General features: G+C 44.6%; 1 protein-coding gene across 1 annotated transcript in view; it reads left to right on the forward strand.

Annotated features, from left to right (window-relative positions):
* The window catches only part of EXOC4 (exocyst complex component 4), a 750,526-nt gene extending 731,504 nt beyond the window's left edge, over window positions 1-19,022 (forward strand). The window contains exon 18 of the mRNA XM_060633916.3: window positions 17,856-19,022. Coding sequence (XP_060489899.1) covers window positions 17,856-18,093 — 238 coding nt within the window. The 3' untranslated portion in view covers window positions 18,094-19,022. The remainder of the gene's footprint in view (window positions 1-17,855) is intronic.
* The last annotated feature ends 4,004 nt before the right edge of the window (window positions 19,023-23,026 follow it).

Here is a 23,026-nt window from a genome sequence, read left to right on the forward strand (position 1 = left end):
TAGGTTAGCATTAGCATTTAAATGGAGGTATTAAACGCGCTCAAAGACCTTCCACTCATAAGGTGCCCTTACTGGGAGGTTTTTCTAATCTGATACTTTTTTCCTCCTACAAAAAGAATGCAAATGCTATATATATTTTCCCCATCAAACACCCTTTTCTTTATTTATAGACTTAGGAGAATGGCATTGTTGAACAGTCTCGAATTAGTCTTTTTATATGGAAAGGGCCAGTTTAAAAAAAAAAAAAATCACTATTCTGCCCCTCAATGCCGGATTTTCTCTGCGGACTCTCAGAATGAATTTCCCTGTGGTTAATTTTATCCTGTTACACCTCCTATCCCTCCACACACCCTCCCCAGACTCAAATCCTGCTTCTACACAAAGAATGTGGCGTAAATTCTTGCTGGGCAATATGACGCTCTCGGTTACCAGTGCTCCGGGAATCCCCGTCGCTGTAGTAGAGAATCCCACGGATCAGGCTTGGAATCCAGGATCAGTCCATGAAGACTTGTGACCTTGTTCTCGGATTCCCTCTTTCTCTTCTGCCAAGCTAAGGTTATCAAGCCTGTTGTGTGTGGTTGGCAAGAGATTAAACAAGATGATGGTCATACTCCTAATTAAAATTTTATATGTGATTGATTATATACACCCTAGTCCTCCCTGCCTCGTTTTTCCAACAGCCCAGTGGAGGAGTGAGGGTAGAAGGTACCTTTTTGGTGAATGGTGTCCCTTCTGCCTTCTTCTCTCCCTGCTACCACCTACCCTTCCCTCTCTGCCTCTTCTCGGTCCTTCTGCCTGTGTTGTAACAGTTCCACACCAGTGTTGAGCTGAATGGAAGGCACTACAGGTGACAGCCAGGATGTGTTTTTCTCCTGAGGTGCTGGCATTCATCTCTCTCTTTGAGCTTGAGTTTGTTCACTACAAGCTTGGGGACGTGGTGAGGACATCTAGAAGATTGATACGGTCTGACGAGAAAATGAGCCAAACCAGGGAGAAGCAGGGTAACCCGACAGTCAGAAGGCGCCCTTGCTGCTCAGAGTGTCTGTCCTATGCCCTGCAGCCAGAGAAGTCTTCCTAAAACCCAGTTGTCCTCATGTCTGACTTGTTTCTCAGACCCTCTGTGTTCAGATTCCTTCTCATCAACCACAGCTCTGGTTCCCAAATGCCGGCGTATAAATATAAACCAAAGCAAAACTGTCCTCATCTTTGGGAAAATTAGAAAAATAATGACAATCTAGTGAGTTTCTGAGTTTCTTATTTAAGAAAACATATTTTGTTCTGAAATAATTACCTTTCTACTTGAGCATTAAAATACCTTCTTTTATTAAATCCTGGTAATAACAGGTCATTGTTTTATCTTAACAACATAGGCAAAATAGAAGGTCAGTCTCACCTTCACCCCCTTATTCCACCTGCCCATGAAGGCCCAAGGTCTCTGGCATGACACACAGGGTCTGTTTTGTTCTGGCCACAGCTTACCTTGCTGACCTCTTGTCCTTCCCTCCCTCCACACCACAGCCTTGCACTCCAGTGAGGAATAAACCATTTGTGGTAGCCCCTTCCTCCCAAATATCATAGTCCTCCTGCTTTGCTACCCAGTTCCCACATTCCATCGCCTTTGCTTGTGGAATGCTTTCTTTCCGTCATGTTTGCTCAGCCCCGATGTCACCTCCAAACAGCCTTCTTGGACTGCTCTAAGAAGGATACAGTCCCTCCGACTGTGCTCTTAGGAAGTCTCATTTGTACCTTTATTATAGCCACTGTCACACTGCTATGATCCCATGGCTACTGTCCTCTCCAGAGAGCGGAGTTTTACTCATTTCTGCAGCCCATTATATACTACCTGATGCGTAATTGATACTTAAATGTTTGTTGAGCAAATAAACAAAGAATGATTTTGAAAGGTACTATATAAGCACTGAGGATGCTACAGAGAGTCATAAGACACAGTCTTTGTCATCAGGAAGCCTGCATTCTGGGAGAAGATAATAAATACATATTATGGTACATCCAAACAATTGAATCCTCTGCAGCCATTAAGAAGAATGAGGCAGGTCGATATGTGCTGAAGTGGAACCATCTCCAAGATGTATCGTTAAGTGGGAGAAGCCAGGTGCAGGAGAGCATGTAAACACCATTTCTCTTTAAATATATGGGCACATGTGCACACACACACACACACACACACACACACACACACAACTATGCTTGTGTGTGTATAAAACGTGTTTGGAAAGATACCCTGGAAACTAATAACAGCAGTTGTTTCCAGGAAAGGAAATGGTGGGTGGCTAGGAGACAGGAGTAGAAAAAAGACTTTGCACTATATGCATTTTGATACCTTTTATTTTGCCTATTAAACAAACACTTATATGTTATGTGCCAGGCACTGCTTTAAGCACTTTGCAGGTATTAGCTCATTTAATCCTCCTAATACCCGATGTGGGAGGTGCTATCGTATCCTCATGGAAGACCCTAGTACCCTTTTTTATGGTATCCCCAGTTCATAAAGAATCTTATTAACCTCTTTTAAAAGCAAATACTATACTCTGAATGACACATGTTAAATGGGTGACCCATGCAGTAACAGAGGAGGGAGAAATTGTTGAGGATAGCTTCATAGAGGATTGAGATTTCATCAGTCTTGAGGGTTATTTAGACTTTGGATACACAAGCCCAGTGCCAAAAAGTATAAAGTATGTTCTAGGGATGTTGAGCAGCTCAGTTTGACTTAAATAGAAGGTTGATACAGAGGGGGAAATGGGAGAGAAGGTTTAATAGGGACCAAATCTATATATAAAAGACTTTGGATGTCAGTGTTAGAAGTTTGGACTTGATCCTATTGGCACCAGTGAACACACATAAGGTTTTTGGTTTGGGTTTTGTTTTTGTTTTTGTTTTTTTACCCTCGGCAGTAATCTGATCTAGTTGGAACCAGAGAAGATTAGTCTGGGAGGAGTGAGTGAGTGTGACAGACTCCAGCAGGAGACAGTTGTTATAACCTATTGAGAAGAGACTCGGATTTGCGATCACGTCACTGGAAATAAGCAGGGAACGTACAAGATATTACAGTGGTAGACCCGGCGATGATCAGACAAGAGTCAAAAGTGACACTGATATTTTGAGATTTTGCACACTTTGGAAGTTAGGTACCTGATAAGGGCATCTAGTAGAACGTCTGGAAACCCGTGAAAATGAAGTTTTGATCTGTTGAGAGACCAGATCTTGAGAAAGAACATCTCACGCAGAGGTAAAACTTTTGGAAGCAGAGAGAGAAGACCGAAGGGCCAAAGCCTGCCTGGGAGGAGTGCCCACAGTGAACAGAGAGGAGAAGAAGAGCCAAGAAAGAAATGGAAGAATCTGAGGGAGCTGGAAAAGGACCTGGTGACGTGGCTCAAAGAGAGTTGAGTTCAGAAAGGAAAACCATCAAGGGAAGAGGAGAGGACTAAGTAAAAGCCATTCTGTGTATCTACTAGGATGTCACTGGGGACTTTTTAAAGTGTGGTTTCAGACAAAATGGAGGCTTTGGAAAGGAGAGACAGTGAATACAAATGATGCATTCAAGAAATTTAACAACGAAGAGGAGAAAAGAAACGGAGAAAGAGAAGACAGAGGATTGCATGAAGGGCTTGGGGTTTGTTGTTTGCATGTGTTATTTTTTTTCCAAAGTGGGAGAAACATAAGGATGTTTGAAGGCAGACAAGAAAGAACGAAGGAAAGGGGTAGATACTAGACACAGGAGTTCAAAACAAAACAAAACCCTAACAAGGTCCTAAAGGTGTTGGGATCAAAGGCATAGGATTCATCTTAGAAAAAGAAGAAAAGAAATCCGTCTTCTGAGGCATGAGGGAGGGATTAGTAAAAAAGCATTTCAGCGTGGAGAACATGCTATCTTGTACAATCATGAAGATCCAAAGACATAACATACACGGGGCCAGTACAGAGTACGTAGTAAGTAGTCAATAAACATTAGCTATTATTGTTACCGGGTTTACACAGCAGGTGTCCTAGCCTGTCATTTGATTCAATCTTCAAGCTTAACCTGTGATGTTATATTGTCTCCCCCAGTGTTTAAATGCAGAAGCTGAAGTGCAGACAAACTAAGACATGTTCAAGGTCCCGCACGTTCAGTAAAAGTTGTCGGATTTGTGTCTAATTCCACCAGTTGGGAATTAGAGTTGGGAGGATGACGCATCATAAGCCAGAAATGGGTCTCTTCCCTCCGTCCTCCCCTTTTTCATTTGCCACCAGTTGTCCCACACCGAGATGCTCCACGTCTCCCTCTCAGGGCTGCGGAAGACCCCTCTGCCTTTTGCACGGAGCAACTATTTTACCCACCCACCGTCCCCTCCCGGTGTCGAAGAATCGCACGTTGCTTCTTACTTTGTGTCCCATCTCTTAATGAGATTTACTGACTGTTGGCTTTCTCATTCATTCATTCGTTCATCCATTCATTCATTCCTTTCCGTTTATTCAACACCCACTAGCTGTCTCGTCCTCAGGCCACCGGGTAACGAGGAGTGGGACAGAATCCAACCCCACCCTCAGCCCCAGTGTTCTAGGAGGGGCGGCAGACATTTATGTGGGACTTACATGACACTTACTCTCTTCCAGCCACTGTTTGTCACTTGATCCTTGTATCAAGCCCATATTACTATTTCCTTTCTCAGATGAAGAAAAGTCACAGACAGATTCATAAATTGCCCAACAGCATATAAATAGTAAGAGAGACAGAACTAGGATTTACAACCTACGTCCATGGTTCCTGAATCCCTGATCTTAACCACTATAAGATGCTGTGTCTCTAACTTCGTATGTACATATATTTTAAAAATACGTATAAAATAGGAGCACCTGAGTGGCTCAGTTGGTTGAACGTCTGACTTCGGCTCACGTCATGATGTCACGGCTCAAGGGTTTGAGCCCCACATCAGGCTGGCTGCTGTCAGCACAGAGCCCGCCTCAGATCTTCTGTCCCCCCTCTCTCTCTGCCCCTTTCCCACTTGCGCTCGCTCTCTCAAAAATAAATACATCTTTTTAAAAAATGTATAATATAAAAATACAGCTTTCCCCAGAAAACATTTTTAATATATATTTATGTTTGGATGGAGATGAGTGCTAAACAGAAAAGTGAAGGTCAGTAAAAGGACAAGCCTTGCTGAGGATGAGGCTGGTTATCATTCTAGATAAGGAGGGGTCAGAGAAAACATCACCTATTGATAAGCTGACATCGGAGCAAAAATTGGACTGAATTTCTTTCAATACTCTATTTTCCTCCAACCGTCTGTCCCTCTAATCCCATCTGATGCCCTTTCCTGATTTTCTTTCAGTTGGCTCAGGGTATAAAGCAATACAGAACTATGAGATACAGCAGACGCAGGGATTATCGTCACCTCCTTGCCCGATAACTGGTCCTTTTTTTTTTTTTTCTTTTCTTAACAGGAAGTAAGAAAATTCTTTGGTTCCATGCTCTTACCCTCCCCCCACCCACCCCAACACACACACCATTTTTACCAGTGCTATTCCAAGGTATCTCCCAACTATGGACTCCAGAAGGTTAGAATTTCTTCCAGATACATTCACTTGGGTTTTTCCACCATGAACTTCATTTCATTAATTTTCTGCCCATAATTCTGAATTCTCTGGAGTCCTTTACATTATTTCTCTTTCCTTGCTGCTGTTCACGGCCCTTCCCCATTTAGGAACGTTTGCCCTTTGCGGGCACATTAATTAAGGTATTAAGTGAGATCAGTTATAAGCCAGTATCCTTAGCATTCACTAGATGCCTTCCCTCTGAATCTGTTGATTTGCCTCGATCGTTACCCTTTGTTTGTTTTTCAGCCTGTGTCCTATCAGGGATACCCATTCAAAATAAATTCATTTTGCTAGTTTATATTTTTTTAGAGGCACTGTATAAAATGGTTCACTGACCTCCAAATATATGTCAGCCACAGCGGTCTTTTCATCCACCAAATTCACATTGCTACCCAAAGCTATTCATCAAGTTTGTCAGAGTATTTGGGTCTTTAATTAAACGCTGTTGGGTATTGTACATATTTCCATTAGCTCTTTCTGATTTAGTCTATTATTTTTCTAATTGACATCAGTTCTGAGTCACATGTTCTTGAATCTCAGGTGGCCCATTTTGTAGCTTTGGTTTATTTAGGTTTTCTTGCTTCTGTAAATAACCTGAGAGTTTAGTAAATACGCCCTGGAGTATTTGCCATTGGGACCTGCTGATTTGCATATGCTCTTGCTTTTCAAATAATCTGCTGATTTTTTTGTTCCTCTGCCAAACTCATTTTCGTTTCTGGCCCTTTAGCCCTAAAAGATAGGAGTTTTTTTGTCTCAGCAAAGTAGAGAAATCCCCTATCACAGTATCAAGAAGTGTACTAGGGTCCCTAACTAAGACCAAAAAATCATGAGTCAGGGTCTGAGTAACTCGGATAACTGATGGCTGAATAGTTCTTGAATATAACGGCTTGCAGCGAACTATCCTTTCAACCTCACTAAGACCCTCTCTAAACACACTTGTGAGGTAGCTGGCTAGGGGCGGAGTCAATGGCTAAAGAATAGAAGCAACACACCTACGGGAATGAATCCATTATCTTGGCCTCGTTGGTTAATACTCCAATGGCAAGTTCTTCCGTGGAGGTCTTGTAGTCCAGGCCTATCCCTGCTGACCTTTCTGCCCAAACGCTTCCAGGTACAGAAGGATCTCCATATTATAGATGCAGAAACCCAACCCCCATTACCCCTTCACTTCTCCATCCCATCACTAACTGGGAGTCACTTGGCTTCTATACCTTGTCTAGGATCCCCCGATTCTTTTCTTCTTTCCCACATTCCGAGAGAGAGGAGCAGAATGGGCAGGCTAGCTGGCAAGTCCGGATTTATTTTACTTTAAAGTATTTGCCTAGGGACTCCTGGGTGGCTTAGTCGGTTAAGTGTCCATCTCTTGATTTTGGCTCAGGTCATGATCTCACAGTTTGTGGGTTTGAGTCCCGCGTCAGGCTTTCTGCTGACAGTGTAGAGTCTGCTTGGGATTCTCTCTCTCCCTCTCACTCTGTCCTTTCCTCCCTCCCTCAAACACACACACACACACACACACACACACACACACACACACTCTTTCTCTCTCTCTCTCTCTCTCTCTCTCTCTCTCTCGCTAAATAAATAAACAAACAAATAAACTTTAAAAAAGAAAACAAAATATTTACCTAGTGTCTTAGAAACCTTTGATCTGGGTCCATATTGGTTTCTGTGTTTTGGTTTTTGTTTTTTTTTTTTTTTTGAGAGCGAGACAGAGCATGAGCAGGGGAGGGGCAGAGGTGGGGGGTGGGGAGGTGGAGGGGGGAGGAGACACAGAATCCAAAACAGGCTCCAGGCTCTGAGCTGTCAGCACAGAGCCCAACATGGGGCTTGAAATTGCAAACTATGAGATCATGACCTGAGCCAAAGTCAGATGTTAACTGACTGAGCCATCCAGGGACCCTAGATTTTTTTTTTTTTTAATTTTTATTGTTTATCTTATTTTTGAGAGAGGGAGAGAGAGAGTGAGCGACCAGGGGAGGTGCAGAGAGAGAGGGAGACACAGACCTGAAACAGGCTCCAGGCTCTGAGCTGTCAGCACAGAGCCCACTGTGGGGCTCGAACTCACGGACTGTGAGACCATAACCTGAGCCAAAATCGGACGTTTAACCGACTGAGCCACCCAGGCACCCTGCATTGTATTTTTTACAGTTTGGATAAAAGAAACTTCTTGAAGCCAAGGACTATACCTCTGTAACTTTCTCTGTTACACAGTTGTCCCCCCTATCCACAAGAATACGTTCTAAAACCCTGCCATAGATGCCTGAATCCACAGATAGCACTACCCTATATATACTATCTTTTTCCTGTACGTAATACCCATGGCAAAGTTTAATTGTAAGTTAGGCACAGTAAGAAATAAACCACGATAACTAATAATAAAATAGAACAATTGTAACAGTACACTGTAATAAAAGTTATGTGAATGTGGTCTCTCTCTCAGAATAGCTTGTACTTTAACTCATTCTTCTTGATGCTGGGAGATGATGAAATGCCTACGTGATGAGATGAAACGAGGTGAATGACACAGGCATTGTGACCCAGCGTCAGGCTGCTGTTGACAATATATCAAGAGGAGAGTCATGTGCTTTCGGACCGTGGTCGACCGCGGGTAACTACTACCGCAGAAAAGCGAAACCGTGGATAAGGGGGCACGACTGTATTAACTTTTAAGATGTCATGAGAGCTTCCTAAGTGTTAGGGATAATAATACTAGATTTTCCTTTGAAGAAATCCTTTGCATTATTTATTGAAAAGTTGATAATTACTTAAAACTGAAAAAGCCAGGGGGCCTCCGAATTATTTTTATTCTGCCTATGTCAGCAGCTGTTTCCCAGATTGCTGATCTGGGAAGTATAAATAATATACAGTATAAGGGCCTTGTGCTAATTGGTAAACAGTATGTAGCTTTGAGGCCACCAAAGTACAGAATGCTGTCTTCTTTTATCAACCTATGATATTTGATAAATTATTTTTTCAAATTGAAAAAACTCTCTAAAGTGATATTCAGCACAGCATAACTCTCCTTAACCTGGATTCACCTTTTGATAATCAAAAGAGCATTTACAGGAGCATGAGACAAACACAATTATGAAAGTAAAATGAAGGACCTAAATAAAAAATCACAGAACAAGAGGGTAATTCTATTCACTCTTTCATATTTCATTATTTGATAACATCAGAAGATGAATCCATCAGAATTGCTTTGGCAAGTGCAAACAGAAATGTGCTTGATCAATATTTATTAAAACCTTCAAAATGGGAGAAGGAGTTGAGCAGACTTCTTAATGGACTGAATAATTATTCATACAAATGGGGTTTGACCGAAGGCAGTGCCAGACCAAAGAGACACAGTTTTAATTGTACTGAATTTAAAATGCTGATCTTCCTCCAGCCCTGCTGTAGAAAACTTAATTTAAAAAATTATCTGATGGAGCAGAGAGTGACATACGAATCCTTAAGTTGTAGAGGAGGAAATTTCAGCCACGGATATTATAAATTCAGAAGGTGTTCGAAGGTGGGGAGCAAAATTTCTAGCTGAGGGAACAAGAAGAAATTTTCTTCTCATCTCAGCGACTGTAACCGAGCTTGGGAGAGAGTCATCGCGTCAAGTGACGGGCCGCAGAGGAATTCCTTTGTTTTGAATGGTTGTATTTTCTGGAGAGAAATAAAGCACAGCTCTGGCGGCCGCTATCAAGAATATCGGGATAGGTTCCTGAAAGGAAGGGACATGGCCAACTTTAGCTTTTAACATCTCCTCTGGAGAGACACCCCCCCGTGCTACTGAAGCGTGGTGGTTATGAGAACCGGGCTGATAGGAAACTGCCGTTTACACGTAGCGCTGTTGGTGAAGGCAGGGATGTGTGTGCCGCTTTATATGAAGAAAATGTAGGTAGATGACCGATCAACGAAGCCGGTGCAAGCCTTAGCACAGCAGACTCTCAGGGTCTCACTGCCTCCTGAATGATTTTCTACTGCCACCAGCTGAGGGAATTTCTACACTGTCTTTTCTAAAGACCATACTTCTCCTGGGATGTCCTGATCAGAACAAAACCCTGCGCACAATCCGATGTAAGAAATGTCAACACACACACACACACACACACACACACACACACAAAACTGTCCCTATCACACATAAATCTAATTCTGCCACTAACTCCCCAAAAATTATTTAGCTTTTCTCTACCTGAGTTTTCCCATTCCTGAGATGGAAGTAACTTCATCTATTTCAAATTAGAATTTTCAATCATGTCTGTAATAAACTCTAAGCTCCTTTGAAGGGGAAGACAAATGAGAGCAATTATATTATATTTTTGAATAAACTAATTTATTCTTCTGACACACAGGATTACCATCCATTTTATTATTGGTCTGGAAAGTACACATCGGAGCTAAGTTTATGCTTGTTCGGGATGTTTCCAAATCAGTCACTGCTGCGTCTTGCCTGCTGCAGTTTAGGGAAAATCAGCATCAGCTAATTCTGATGGAAGCCCAGGCAGAGGACGCTGTAAAGGTTTTAAAATCAAAAACTGCTTAAATAGCGTCTGCTCTAACCTCTTTGTTTTTCATATGGGAAGCAGAGGTCCAAAGAGCCAACAGCATTTGTCCCAGGTCACACAACTAGTTAGAGGGGAGGGAAAGACTTAACCAGAATCTGAGCTTAGTTGATCTCTTGAGTATTTACTTCTCTAAGTCTTCCTGCTGTAACCACCTCTTAATTATTTATGGGATGCTTATCCAGTTTATGGATTATTCACTTCCTTTCCTTTCTCTTTTTCCATTTCCCTGCCTATTACCATGTATGCCATTGAGTGAACAGAGAAAACAGGAGTTGAATGTTTTCCCCGACAGTTTAGTGACCCATCTACTACTGAGTTTTTTGGTTTTTTTTTTTTTTTTTATTAAAGTTCTCAAAATGCTTCCTCTATTGGCTAAAAAGAATTGGGGGAGGCTACTGGCGATACTAAGTTCTATTCGGGTAAGATTTTCCTCCTTCAAACCTTAATATTTAAGAAGTCAGCTTCAGTGCCTAATTCTCTTGTTGACATCAACACTATCATTATCTTTGGAAGGACTAGAGGAGAAAGTCTTCACAATGAAATTATGTAATTATCCCTCTTCCTCCAGGAAGTAACGAGTCAGAAGGGCAGCCAACTTTTGGAAAGAACGGTCACCTTGGCCATTTCCTGCTCGGGGGCGGGGGGGGGGGGGGGGCGCAAAAAGCGAGAAATAGGGAGGTGACAAAGTGAAAAAGCCAAAACTCGTTTCTGTTAACTCTTGAATGCCGACTTGACAATATGACTTCATTATTTGTGTTAGAGCTCTGAATTCCCAGATCAAACCCACTGTTATTCAAATATATCTACATCGCCTGGGTGGCTCAGTCAGTCGAGTATCCAACTCTTCATGTTGGCTCAGGTTATGATCTCACAAACCGTGAGATCGAGCCCTGCGTCCAGCACCGCACTGACAGCACAGAGCCTGCTCGGGGATTCTCTCTTCTCTCTGCCCCTCCGCCGCTCATGTTGTGTCTCTCTCCCTCTCTCTCTCTCTTTTCCTTCTTTCTCTCTCGGCCTCAAAACAAATAAACTTAAAAAAAAAAAAAACAGCTACAGAGTTTGTAAATGAATTTTGAGTTGCTACAGTACTGGCTTGTCCCGTTACAACGGAAGGCAGAGGCGTTGAGTTAGTGTGTGAATTTTATTTAGCTCATCTGACTTAAATCGTGACTAAAATTTGCTATACAGGTATTCTTTGCAGTTAGTGCTTTTTTACAGTTTCCAATATTTCCACGTCATGGTGGCTTTGCAGTGCGAACGGGGTTCAGAGTCCTTGATCTTGAGGCCACAGATGAATCAGTGATGCTCACTGTAGCTCAGTGTGCTCATCTGGGCGATGTGGATGATTGCACCTCCTACTGCAAAGGGTTGAATACGCCAGTGCACCTAAAAGCTAGACATTAATGTGACCTCAGTCCGGACAGATTCTAACACCCGGCATGAGACATAGCTGGGTATCCCTGACAAATGCAGTTTTCCTTCAGGGGTTTAGGACTCTGAACCCCACCCCATAAAGAGAAGCAGATGGCAGAGGTCTCCCGGGGACTGTGGCAGCCCCCAATCAGCACCTTCTTTCCACCCCCACCCCCAGGCTTTGGGGACCGACCACCTGCGGTTGCTGTGTGGGAATGACAGGTTGTATTGGGGCTTTCTTTCCTCAGTTTACACAGAAGAGAGCTGAGACTGTTTGCAAGATCTTTCAGAGAGGCAGTGGTATCTTTTACGATGAGTATGGCAGAGTGGGAGGTAGAACCCCCAGGGTTGAGAGACTAGAATGCTCCTTCTTGTTTATAGAAATTTCTGAAGAGCTGTTTTTTTTTTAATTTTTTTTAATGATTATTTATTTTTGAGAGAGAGAGAGAGAGAGAGTGTGAGCAAGGGAGGGGCAGAGAGACAGGGAGACACAGAATCCGAAGCAGACTCCAGGCTCTGAGCCGTCAGCACAGAGCCCGACACGGGGCTCGAACCCATGAACTGTGAGATCATGACCTGAGCCGAAGTCAGAGGCTTAGCCGACTGAGCCACCCAGGTACCCCCTGAAGAGCTCAGAATAAGAAAAGTATTCACACTCAAAATATACAAAAATATCAGTACAGTTTGCTTATACATATGTTCAGACCTATGTGCATTAAAAACCAATAAATAGGTGAAAAATGGTTTCACTTCATGAATATTAAAAGCATATGAGGAAGTAGGTGCTGCCATGGGTTGTTGGTAGGAAGCTAACTGATGCAGATTTTTTGTAGAAAGCAGTTTGGCAGCATTGCTGGAGTCCAGAACAGTATACTTACCTTTGACTAAATCTGCTCTGGAAATCTGTCCTCAGGAAAGAAAGTTTTTTTGGTGGTTTTTTTTTTTTTTTTTTTTTTTGCTTTTAACGTTTATACGTTTATTCCTTTTTAAGAGACAGAGCACAAGTGGGGGTGGGGCAGAGAGAATCCGAAGCAGGCTCCGGGCTCAGCTGTCAGCACAGAGCCCAACGCGGGACTTGACCCCACAAGTCCTGAGATCATGACCTGAGCCGAAGTTGGACGCTTAACCGACTGAGCCACCTGCCCTAGGAAAGAAAGTTTTTAAAATTAGAAACAAAGTGTCCAATAGGCTGTCAACCCAAATATTTCAACTGTAATAGAGAAACTGGTAGAGCATTACTTACATATGGAAAACAAAAACGTGACGAAAATGTGCAAACGGGGTATGTCTTTATAGTAGAATTATAGAAGTACTCTTTTAACTGCTTAATCTTCATATTTAGTCTGTATAGTCTATACGACATGTATATTTCCCAGTCAGCGAAAGATGAAATTGACTTCATTTTAAAACTTTAAGAAGGGGGCGCCTGGGTGGCTCAGTCAGTTAAGCGTCCGACTTTGGCTCAGGTCATGATCTCGTGGTCCGTGAGTTCGAGCCCCGCGTCGGGCTCTGTGCTGACCGCTCAGAGCCTGGAGCCTGTTTCAGATTCTGTGTCTCCCTCTCTCTGACCCTCCCCCGTTCATGCTGTCTCTTTCTGTCTCAATAATAAATAAATGTTAAAAAAAAATTTTTTTTAAATAAAACTTTAAGAAGATCTGCCCAACTTACCAACATGCCCTTCCTATCCTTACTTGTATAAATATTTGCCCACGGAATCAATGAGGAGAAAGAGTTGCAGTTCAATGCCATTAAAATAAGAAGAAAAAAAACCACAAGCACAGCCCATTGAAAAAGGGAACATGAGGAAGATACGAGGAAATAATCTGCCTGCACCAGAACAAAGCATGAATGTTGTCCTATTCTGGACTCGGTCCAGGAGACCAGCCTACGTGACATCACCCCACCGCTTTCCTGTCCCTCCACCCGCCTCCCTCTCCACTCAGGCCACTTTGGGAAATGCCGCCCGAAGGTGCACAGCAAAGAGAGAGAGAAACCAACCACGGGAGGAAACCACCTCCTCATAGAATGTTCCATCCATCGGGGTGACATGCAACTCCAGTTTCCAGAATAAGATATTTGGGCCACGTCTAGCAATTGGCCCCCGAATGTTATGGGCTATGAAGAGACTTGCCGTACAAGTCATGAGCCAGAAAATGCCTAAATCAGATGTGTGTTCACTGATCCCATCCTGGCAGCGGAGTGCATATCTACTAGAACCGTGATGCCCAGAAGCCATGGCTGCTATTGTAATGCTTGATGATAAAGATCAAGCTTTCATTTTCCTGGGGCCTCAATAAGTGCTGGTGAATTATTTATCCCAGTTGGGTTACATGATTTGCTTTCAGCATGTCGGTGTTCATCATGGAAGCCCATTCTAATTGTAAAGTTTGGGGCATTTTCCTGTTTTCTCCTTGGGGCACCTTGTAGCACCCTTTCTCTATCTCCAATTGCAACTGTTGCTATGCTGATTTAATGTAGCCTTTGCTACTGGGTGCTGTTCTGCGAGATGAATGAATTTCATTCCATCTTTAAATATTTATGTTTCTTTATGATCTAATATATCACCGTGGTTATGGGTAATTTTTTTTTTTTCCCCTAACTACAGAAAAAACACCATCAGTTACCTGTCGATTTTGTTTAATAACTCAGCTTTGCAATTCTGGGGCCCGGTTCATCGGAGGCTCTCGAGGACTCTTTTAGTCTTTGAGTCCACTTCAGAACGTCATTCTGGGATTTATAAAGGTCTTCACTGCACAGAGGATATTGAAACATTAAGGACTCAAGTGGCACGCCCTTTATCACTTATCCCGCTGAAGGATCCAGGACTAGAAATCCAGGCATCTTTGGTTGCTTCCTCCCAGCATGGAACAGTGGTCTCTGTAGAAAACCGGCCAGTATCTCTGGAAACAAATTTCATCAGATGTTTCAAAAGAAATCCAATTTCATCTGGTTAGACGGGCTCAAGGTTACCTAAGATAAGCGATGAAAATATCAACGTCATAATACAGAGAAAGCCAGTTCCTTTGGTTTAATCTCAGTGAAAAGCATCACCATCCCTGATGTTTTTAGGTCCTTGGCTCAAGGAGATGGGCGGCAGTGGTTCTGTAACTCTTTGCACACCAGAGAGACTCCGGCTCAAAGTCCTTTGGGAATCACAATGGCTGGGGTGGGTCCTAAAGAATCTGCACTTTTCATAAGCTCCCAAGCACTTTCTAGTTGGAGAACCACCAGTTAAGAACTGCAACCACCAAATCTCTTCTGGCTTTGAAAGAAGCCTGAGCCCCAAATGCTCTCTCGTCCCATTCGGTAAGTCTAGATTCAAACATGTTTTCTTGAGCATGTTTTAAAATGCCTCCTCAGGTAGGTCCCTAAATGGACAGCTCTCTCCCTCATCTGTGCATCTAAGGGAACCCGAATTCGGTGATACAGGGCTTCCTTTGTCAAAACAGGGGCTCGTGTCAGGGAGGAAGCCATGGTATGCCAAGGGACATGCAGAGCCATGGGAAAAATGTGATGTGTCTTCCTACAGCGTCAAGCTTCTCTTTAAAATAGTATTTTTAGGGGCGCCTGGGTGGCTCAGTCAGTTAAGCATCCGACTTCGGCTCAGGTCATGATTTTGCGGTCCGTGGGTTCGAGCCCCGCGTCGGGCTCTGTGCTGATGCCTCAGAGCCTGGAGCCTGTTTCGGATTCTGTGTCTCCCTCTCTCTGACCCTCCCCCGTTCATGCTCTGTCTCAAAAATAAATAAACGTTAAAAAAAAAATTAAAATAGTATTTTTAAGTTACAACAGATGCGTTGTGGAGTAGGGGTGGTTCACATGGGTTTTGTGCTGAACATGAAACTTCTGAAAAGTTCCTGACTGTATCTGATATTGGGCTCCCAGAAGTCTGCAGGTTAGAGTTAATTTGACTCTCCTATTAGAAGCACCTCTGTCTATATTCAAGGTTACCTTTGACCAGTGATTTCCAACTGTGTGGTTCCAGGAGGTTAAAGTGAACCATCATTTACAGAAAATTAGCCCCAAGAGAGGGCTAACCCTCTACACAAGGATGTTGAACCGTTTGCTGCCTGGAGTACTCGTAAACCTGCCAATATAAAACGAGCACTTACCCGCCACTATTTAGGAAATATTCACAAAAGGGTATTCTTTTTTTTTTTTTTTAAGAGTGTGTTAATTAGACGAGATCGGGCGCGTTCAGGGTGGTATGGCCGTAGACAAGAGTGTGTTAATTAGAAAAGGAGGTTTAGCAGAGCAGGAAAAGGAGCTAGCCACGTGAAAGGACACCCTTACCGACCACATTCCCATTGGAGCAAAAATGCATAAAATATTCTTGAAATTATGAGCTCCTAGAATGTATTCCTCACTATAAGGATGGCTTACTTCTCCCAGAGGATGTTCTTTCTATCAACATGTTCTTGGTGAACAAGAGGCAAACTCAAAGCTCAAATCCAATAACCCTGGTAGATCTGTAAGATCCCTTCATCTCTGGAATTGCCTTGGGCCTTCTGCCGTGGTCTGTCCCTCCATTGAGGCAAAGCTGCCTTTCCTGTCAGAAAGAAGGAAGTAAACTGCCTGGGAAGGCTCCTCTGTCCTTTGCCTAACCAGCTGTGATAGCATTGCTTGGCTCAGAGCCTGCGCTCAGCTTTACCTCCTGGGTAATTGGTAGTAGCCGTGCAAGTCCGAGCCTCAGTATAGACCCGGTGAGGAGCAATATGGTGGTGTAATAATGTTGGTGTTGAGAAGAGCAAATGGCTGCCTTCCCCTTTCCTGACTCCCACCTCCCCCATCCTGCTTCTGCATTACTGGAGACTCACAGTGATGCACGTTTCTCTTACAGGAGCTGCTCTTCTCTCCTCCACCCAGGCTAATGGCCTTGCAGCCAAATGGATCTCAAGTCCCCAACTTTTTGCTAGAATTATAACCAATTCCCTCCCAGACCATTCTGTGTACTGTTGTCACATGTATCTTCCAGAAGCACAACTTGGATGGTGCTTCTGCTCCCAACAGAACCTTGAGAGCTGAGGGAGGGAGGTCCTTTATTGAACTGACTAGGTCTGTGGTTCTTTATTAATTTAACTAGCCTGATCATCAAATAGTCTGTCTTCTGGCTTCAGCTGCCTTTTCCCAAAACTCTGGTTTTTAGCTGCCATCCCCAGGCTGACCAGAGTCCTCTTCCCAGGAGGAATCTTTGCTTCTGCTCTTCTCTTTTCCCTTAGTCTAGAATTTCTTTCCTGGAAGCCCTGCCTGACAATATTCTACCCCATCCGAAGTCTTCCTTGAATCTTCACCTTCCCCTCCACATGGTGGGCTTTCTCCTTCCTCCGCTATAAATTCATAACATTTATACTTCCCTCCTGTCAATTGGAACATTGTTCTTGTCTTTTTCTGTGAACAAGGAGCATTGGACTGAGAGTCAGAAACAGGTGCATATCCTGCCACAGTCCCTCTCTTCTCTGTGACATTAGACAAGTCCTGTCACTTTGCCATGTTTCAGTTTCCTTTTTGGAAAAAAGGGAGTTATGGCCCCCTAGGTGTAGTGAAGGATAAATGACACATTACGTGGAAATTCACTTTGCCAACAGAAACACAATCATGGTCTCTCTACTTCTCATTATCTTTCCAACTCATCTCTGAGCTGTTTGAGGAAAGAGGCTATGTCTTGCTCATCATTATATACTTCTATTACTATCATGACTTTATTAATACATTATTATTATCTCTGATAATAATAGCTAATATTTATGGAGCATGTATGTTTGTTGGATACCATTCCAAGTGCTTTATATGGATGAATTCATTCTTCTGATAACTCTAAAAGGTATTATTGTCCCACCTTATGGAGGAGAAAAGCATACACTGCACAGAACCTCCAGTGAGTGAGTGAATGGATGAGGGATTGAATGAGACAAAAATGGTTTTTGCAATGCCTGCCGGCTGATTATTTCTCTTCCTCTTGGTTCCGCCCCTACTTCTTTTTCTTTGGATCTTCCCAGGTAAATGTAACATTAGGGGAAATCTCGAGTGAACGGAGACCCTGAAAGATGTGAGGTCTCCCCGAGTCTTCATTTGGACATGGTCTCAAGAAGAAAGCTCCAGTGAGGTCTAAGAGGACAGAGAATGTGCTTGTCTTGTTCCCCATTGTATTCATAGAGCCTAGAACAACAATGCCTAGTGATCAATAAATGTTTATTGAATAAGGTATTTGCAAGCAGCATATTCATTACCACTAAAGCCACATAAGTGGCTGACAGTGGAGATGGTGAACAGTATTCCGTCTTGTTTTCTCAGGCAGTATTACGAGATGTTATACAACACGGCCGACGAGCTCCTGAACCTGGTGGTGGACCAGGGCGTGAAGTACACAGAGCTGGAGTACATCCATGCCCTGACCTTGCTGCACCGCAGTCAGACTGGGGTGGGAGACCAGACCACCCAGAACATGAGGCTGCAGCGGCTCAAGGAGATCATTTGTGAGCAGGCTGCCATCAAGCAAGCCACCAAGGATAAGAAAATAACTACGGTTTAATTGGGTGCACTTCTGGGGGAGGGGTGGGGGTGGGGAGGGGCGGTCATTTTTGTTTACTCAGTCACGAGTAACTGCTTCTTTCAGTAGATTTTTACTCTCCTGACCTCGTTGGTTTACAATTCAGCAAAATAAGTCTATGTGTGTTACTTTCTGTCTCTATTACCAAGATCAAATCAGTGGCTTCTCCAAGCCGGCTGTAGTTTTCAACAAATTCTCCTAACCAAAACAAGACCTCTCCAGGGCCAGGGGAAAAAGTTCTTTTATCTCAGTCCCTGAGACAGACAGCTTTCTGTGTAGCAGCTTGTACCCAGGTCCTAGTCAGTGTATCACCTCTGCATTTTTCTTTCTGCTGTCTCAAAACCAAGAGCCATCAAATTAATGACAAAAATGGAAGGTTGAATGGCGATCCAACCCTCTTCTTGATTTTTTTTCCCCTCTACTTTCCAAGAGAAGATGATGAGTAGAGAACTTTTATTCTCAGTTAAACATTGTTTGGATGTGAGCGCTTCTTAGATGCTTTACTTGCTCTCAATATGAGCCCCTAGGACTTTCTCACCTTAGAAAGGAGCCCTGGTCCACCCAGCTGAGTGCACGGAAGATGAGACAGCATGACGTTCGTCCTCTGTGCACCCACAGCTGAGTCCATTTTCCAAAGTGCTCCCCGGGGTTATGGGCGTTCACCGCTCGTGGCGCACTCGACCCCACCGTGGCTCCCACGTCTCCAAGCGCTCCTGATATTCATGGCTGATAAGTCACAAGAGAAAGCAATGCACTCACCACCCGGGACACGCCTCGGGAGCACGTGGAGAGGAGAGCAGGAAGGACTCTGACCATACACGGTCATGCCTCACGTTGCGATGGTCCAGAATTGTACAGCTTTGGTCTTGGTAGGAAAAGCAGAAAATTAAAAAATGTTTTGAGATGCTGAAGTGTTGTGTGTTGTCTTTCTCGTGTTCTTTATTCAGCAGACATTCCCTCAGGGCCTAATATGTGCCAGATGCTGCTAGGCAGAGCGTTAGATACTAGACAATGAGGGATACCTTGTTGTCTACCTTTAAGACAGAGCCCGGACACTGGACTCTGACCAAGACCCTAGTGGGGTGTGCACTCAGGGCTGAGTTAGAAATCAGGGCTGACGGTGGGAATTCAGCAGGCGGCCAGAAGATGGTCTTCCGGAGGGTCCTGGAAGGAGTACTGTAAATCTGTGTGCTTCAGAGGCCTGGTCGGAAAGAAGTTGAACCCACATAGGAGACAACCAAGGAAGAATATCCCACTTCTAAACAACACCGTAGAAAAGTAGTCTATCCAAGAAGCGGGGGTGGGAGAAGGGAGACGAGGGAACCCAGAGCCGACCTTTTTGGTTTGGAGGCCTCCTCTTAGTGGCTGTGACTTCCCAGCATGGTTTCTGTACCCCCTTCTCCTCCTTCCTTCCGCTCTAGGTGAAGAACCCTGGGGTGCTTATGGGATGCCAGAAGAGCCAGGAGTGCAATTGGTGAGTGCTTAGGAGGGTTTTAGTGGATGTGGAAAGGGACACGGGTTTGGAGGGAGGAGAGATGCCGAGAACACTGAGAACCAGCAGGAAGATGGCCGATGGGCTGCTGCGGGGGAGCGCTTAGAAAAAGGAGAACCCCTGCTTTGCTTCCAATAATGATAGGATTGAAAAATGTCGGTTCTGCACAGAGAAAATGGCCTATGCCTCTTTGTCCAAGACACTCAAGGCGCAGATTTCTTTGTAGGATCAGTCATTTTTTAGGACAACCTATTCATTTTTTAGGACATTTTTTAGGACAAGCCATTGTCCCATTTCAAGGACAACCCATTTTCAAGGACAACCCATGACATATTCAGTGGACAGTTGAACGGATGCAGATAGAGTGACATCATTCACAGAAGCCCCAGCCCCTCTTCTTGCCTGAATGTTTTCTCAGCCTGACCGTCAGTAGTTTCTGTTTCAAATAGCTTGGGGAGAAAAACCCCAATACAGCCAAATTGAATTGGCTACCACACCCAATGGTCTTCCTGTCGAGTCATATCCGGGAATGTCTTAGCACTACCGCATTCATTCAGCCAAAAAGATGTAATTGCCCCCTTAGAGCTCAGGGGATAATGGGATTCACGTGGTGGCAGGCAACAGAGGCAGCCCCCTGTGACGTGGAGCTTATCCTTCCACTCCGATCTTGCCCTCCCCAGAGTTTGTACTTGCCACTCCATCCACCAAGACTGGATATCCTTTCGCTTAGGAAGGCATCTCAGAGGATGAAGGACTGAAATCTTCAGCCCGGCCCTCCGTTGCTCTCTTCTGAGCTTTGCCCTTTTGGCACCTCGGGACTGTATCTCGCTGTTCACTGTGCCTCCCTGGCTAGCCAGAGCCATCGGTTGATGGAGCAAATGGATTCCTGCCTCCCGGGTCCCACGAAGGGACTGAGGCCATTGTGTTCCAGATCCTCACTCTGGAACATAGCTGTGGCTGCCTCCCTAGCACCAGGGCGCAGGTATTTCAACCAGAGGGTGTCGGGTCTCCACCAGCCCTAGCTGAACTCCACTGCACTGGAGGCAAATGCGACGAGAAATCTGGCCAAGTGGCTACCCTTGTAGCAGGAGGTGGTAGGAAAACGAGGAAGCGTCCCGATCAACAAGATTGTGCTCGAAAAGCAGAGTGTGTGCCGAAATCCACACCCCTGAGAGCAATTGTCTTAATGTGGCAGGGATGTAAAACAAATTGGGCATCGTTTGGAGGGAGGGTAATGAGGTACCAAGGAGAGGCAAACAAAGTCTTGGCTCAGCAAAGGTCTCGGCTCTGTCCTAATTAGCCGTAGTTGTTATACGAAGTACATAATTAATAAGCGTGTGACCAGATGTGAAATACGGCAGAGTCTCTTCCTGAAACGGAAGTTGTGATGAAGTGCACGCAGCTGGAAGGAGTTGTCCTGATCTGGCTGAGGCGGGCAGCCTGCCTGGAATTTTGAAGAGGTGCACTAAGAGGCACACCACAGGTTTACCCCTGAAAATGACGAATCCTTTTCCAGCTGGGCTGGGCGGTAATGAGATCTAGCTCATTATCACTGGGTGTAATGGGATGCACACGCCACTGGAACGGAGCTGGAAGTTTCCTCAGCAGTGAACTCGGATGCAAACAAGCAGAGAAGATTCTGCCAACGGGGCCGGGCGTGAGTAGGAGGAAACATGCACCACGCGAGGACCCGCTTTAACATACCTGCCAAGGACTTGTGTCTGTGGTTAAAAATATTGCCAGGACGTTCGCACACCTGGAGCAGGAGCCCCTGGGAAGCTGGGAATGCAGTGACCCGTAAAAGCTGCACACATGTATTTTTTCAGCGTATCTACAACATGCGTATGCACATACAACTGGGGAAAGACGAGATTGGGGTGCCCGGTGAGTGTAGCTCCCGTTATATACCATCCCTGTTAGAAAAGTGGCCTCAGATTCCTGCTGACTTTGCAATGCATGCTGGAGGAGGAGAGAAATTGGCAGTCTCTTCAGCCCAAATGTACGTACCTAGCAGGCCGAGCTTTCTTTCACTAAGGTTTATTTACTGCGAGCGAGAACCAGGAAAACAGCACCTGGTCGTACTTTTATGATTGCTGTTACGTTATTTTGGATCTCGCTTACTGAGCACTTAATATGTGTCAGGTGCTGTGCTAAATGCTTTACCACGTTATTCCATTTAATCCTCAAGGAATCCTGCGAGATTGTTACTAGTACCGTCCCTACTCTGCAGAAGAAACCAAGGCTCGGTTTAAGACGTGGCCCAGACGGACGCCAACACCGGAGTTCAGACTTGGAACCCCTCTCTTCTCACCCCTTGGGGCAAAGGAGGGACCCGCACATGCTATATTTGAACTCCAACCGATATTCTCTGGTAGTTTAACACCTTCATCGACTGTGTCCTCTCCTGTGGTTCCCAGAGGACTGGATTGGGGACTGCCTTTCCCACTCTCTGCTGCTCCCCAGCTCGCTGTGGCTGATATAGCCACAAAACTCTTGGAAACAAGAACTTTCGGCCCAGGGGCTGAGCCCAGCCAGCTGGAGGCCAAAGATGATCCATACCTGGACCACAGGCCAGAGCACCAGCCAGGTGGCAGCTAAATGCTCAGGTTTTAGAGTCCTCTGTACCTTGGCTCAGAATGTCACCTCCGCCTCATATAAGTGGTTTGCTGTGGTATAAGCTGTTAAGCGCCCTAAGTGTCAGTTTCCTCATCTGTGAAATGGGATAATAACAATAATAATAATAATAATAATAGCTCTTATCCCACAGTGTTGCAGTATAAAGTAAAAGAGGTGCCTGGCATATAATAATTATCACATATGCATAATAAATATTCTAATGAAAATATTATTATTTTGTCAGTTTCTTTGAGGAGCTATGGGCCCATATCAGAGGACCTGCTCTATGGATGTGGTGTAGGAGTGCAGCCGCCTTGACAGGGTTTGTCAGAAAGGCCTGGGATGTGCTGGGGGGGGGGGGGGGGGGGGCGCGGGCAGGATGCTGCTTGTTGTAGGTGGAAGCTGGGCACCCCCACACAGCAATAGTTCTGACTTTGACTTTGTTATTTCCTTGTTGCAGCCCCCTTTGCAACAGGATGACCACCCTCCCGCTGTCTGCTTCCTCGCCCGCTTCCCTTTTAGCGATTAATGAATATGCATCTCATTGCCTGCTGATGTATTATGCGCATCTCATTAAACTCCGAAGGCTCCACCAGCCTTTAGGGACCGGGTCTTAAGGACATCGGTAACGGCCTTCTGCCTGGGATTTGAGTGTGTGGTTACTCTTCCTGCCCGGGCTGAGCAATGTCAGGTCATGGGTTTCTAAAATAAGATCGCAAATTGATCTATGAAATTCAGGTGAGAATATGTCTTCCCCCTCCCCACCTCAAAATCAAATCGAGCCCTGAGCTCCCGCTTACTATTCTC

Source organism: Panthera onca, chromosome A2, assembly GCF_046562875.1.
Source record: "Panthera onca isolate mPanOnc1 chromosome A2, mPanOnc1 haplotype 2, whole genome shotgun sequence".
NCBI lineage: Eukaryota > Metazoa > Chordata > Mammalia > Carnivora > Felidae > Panthera > Panthera onca.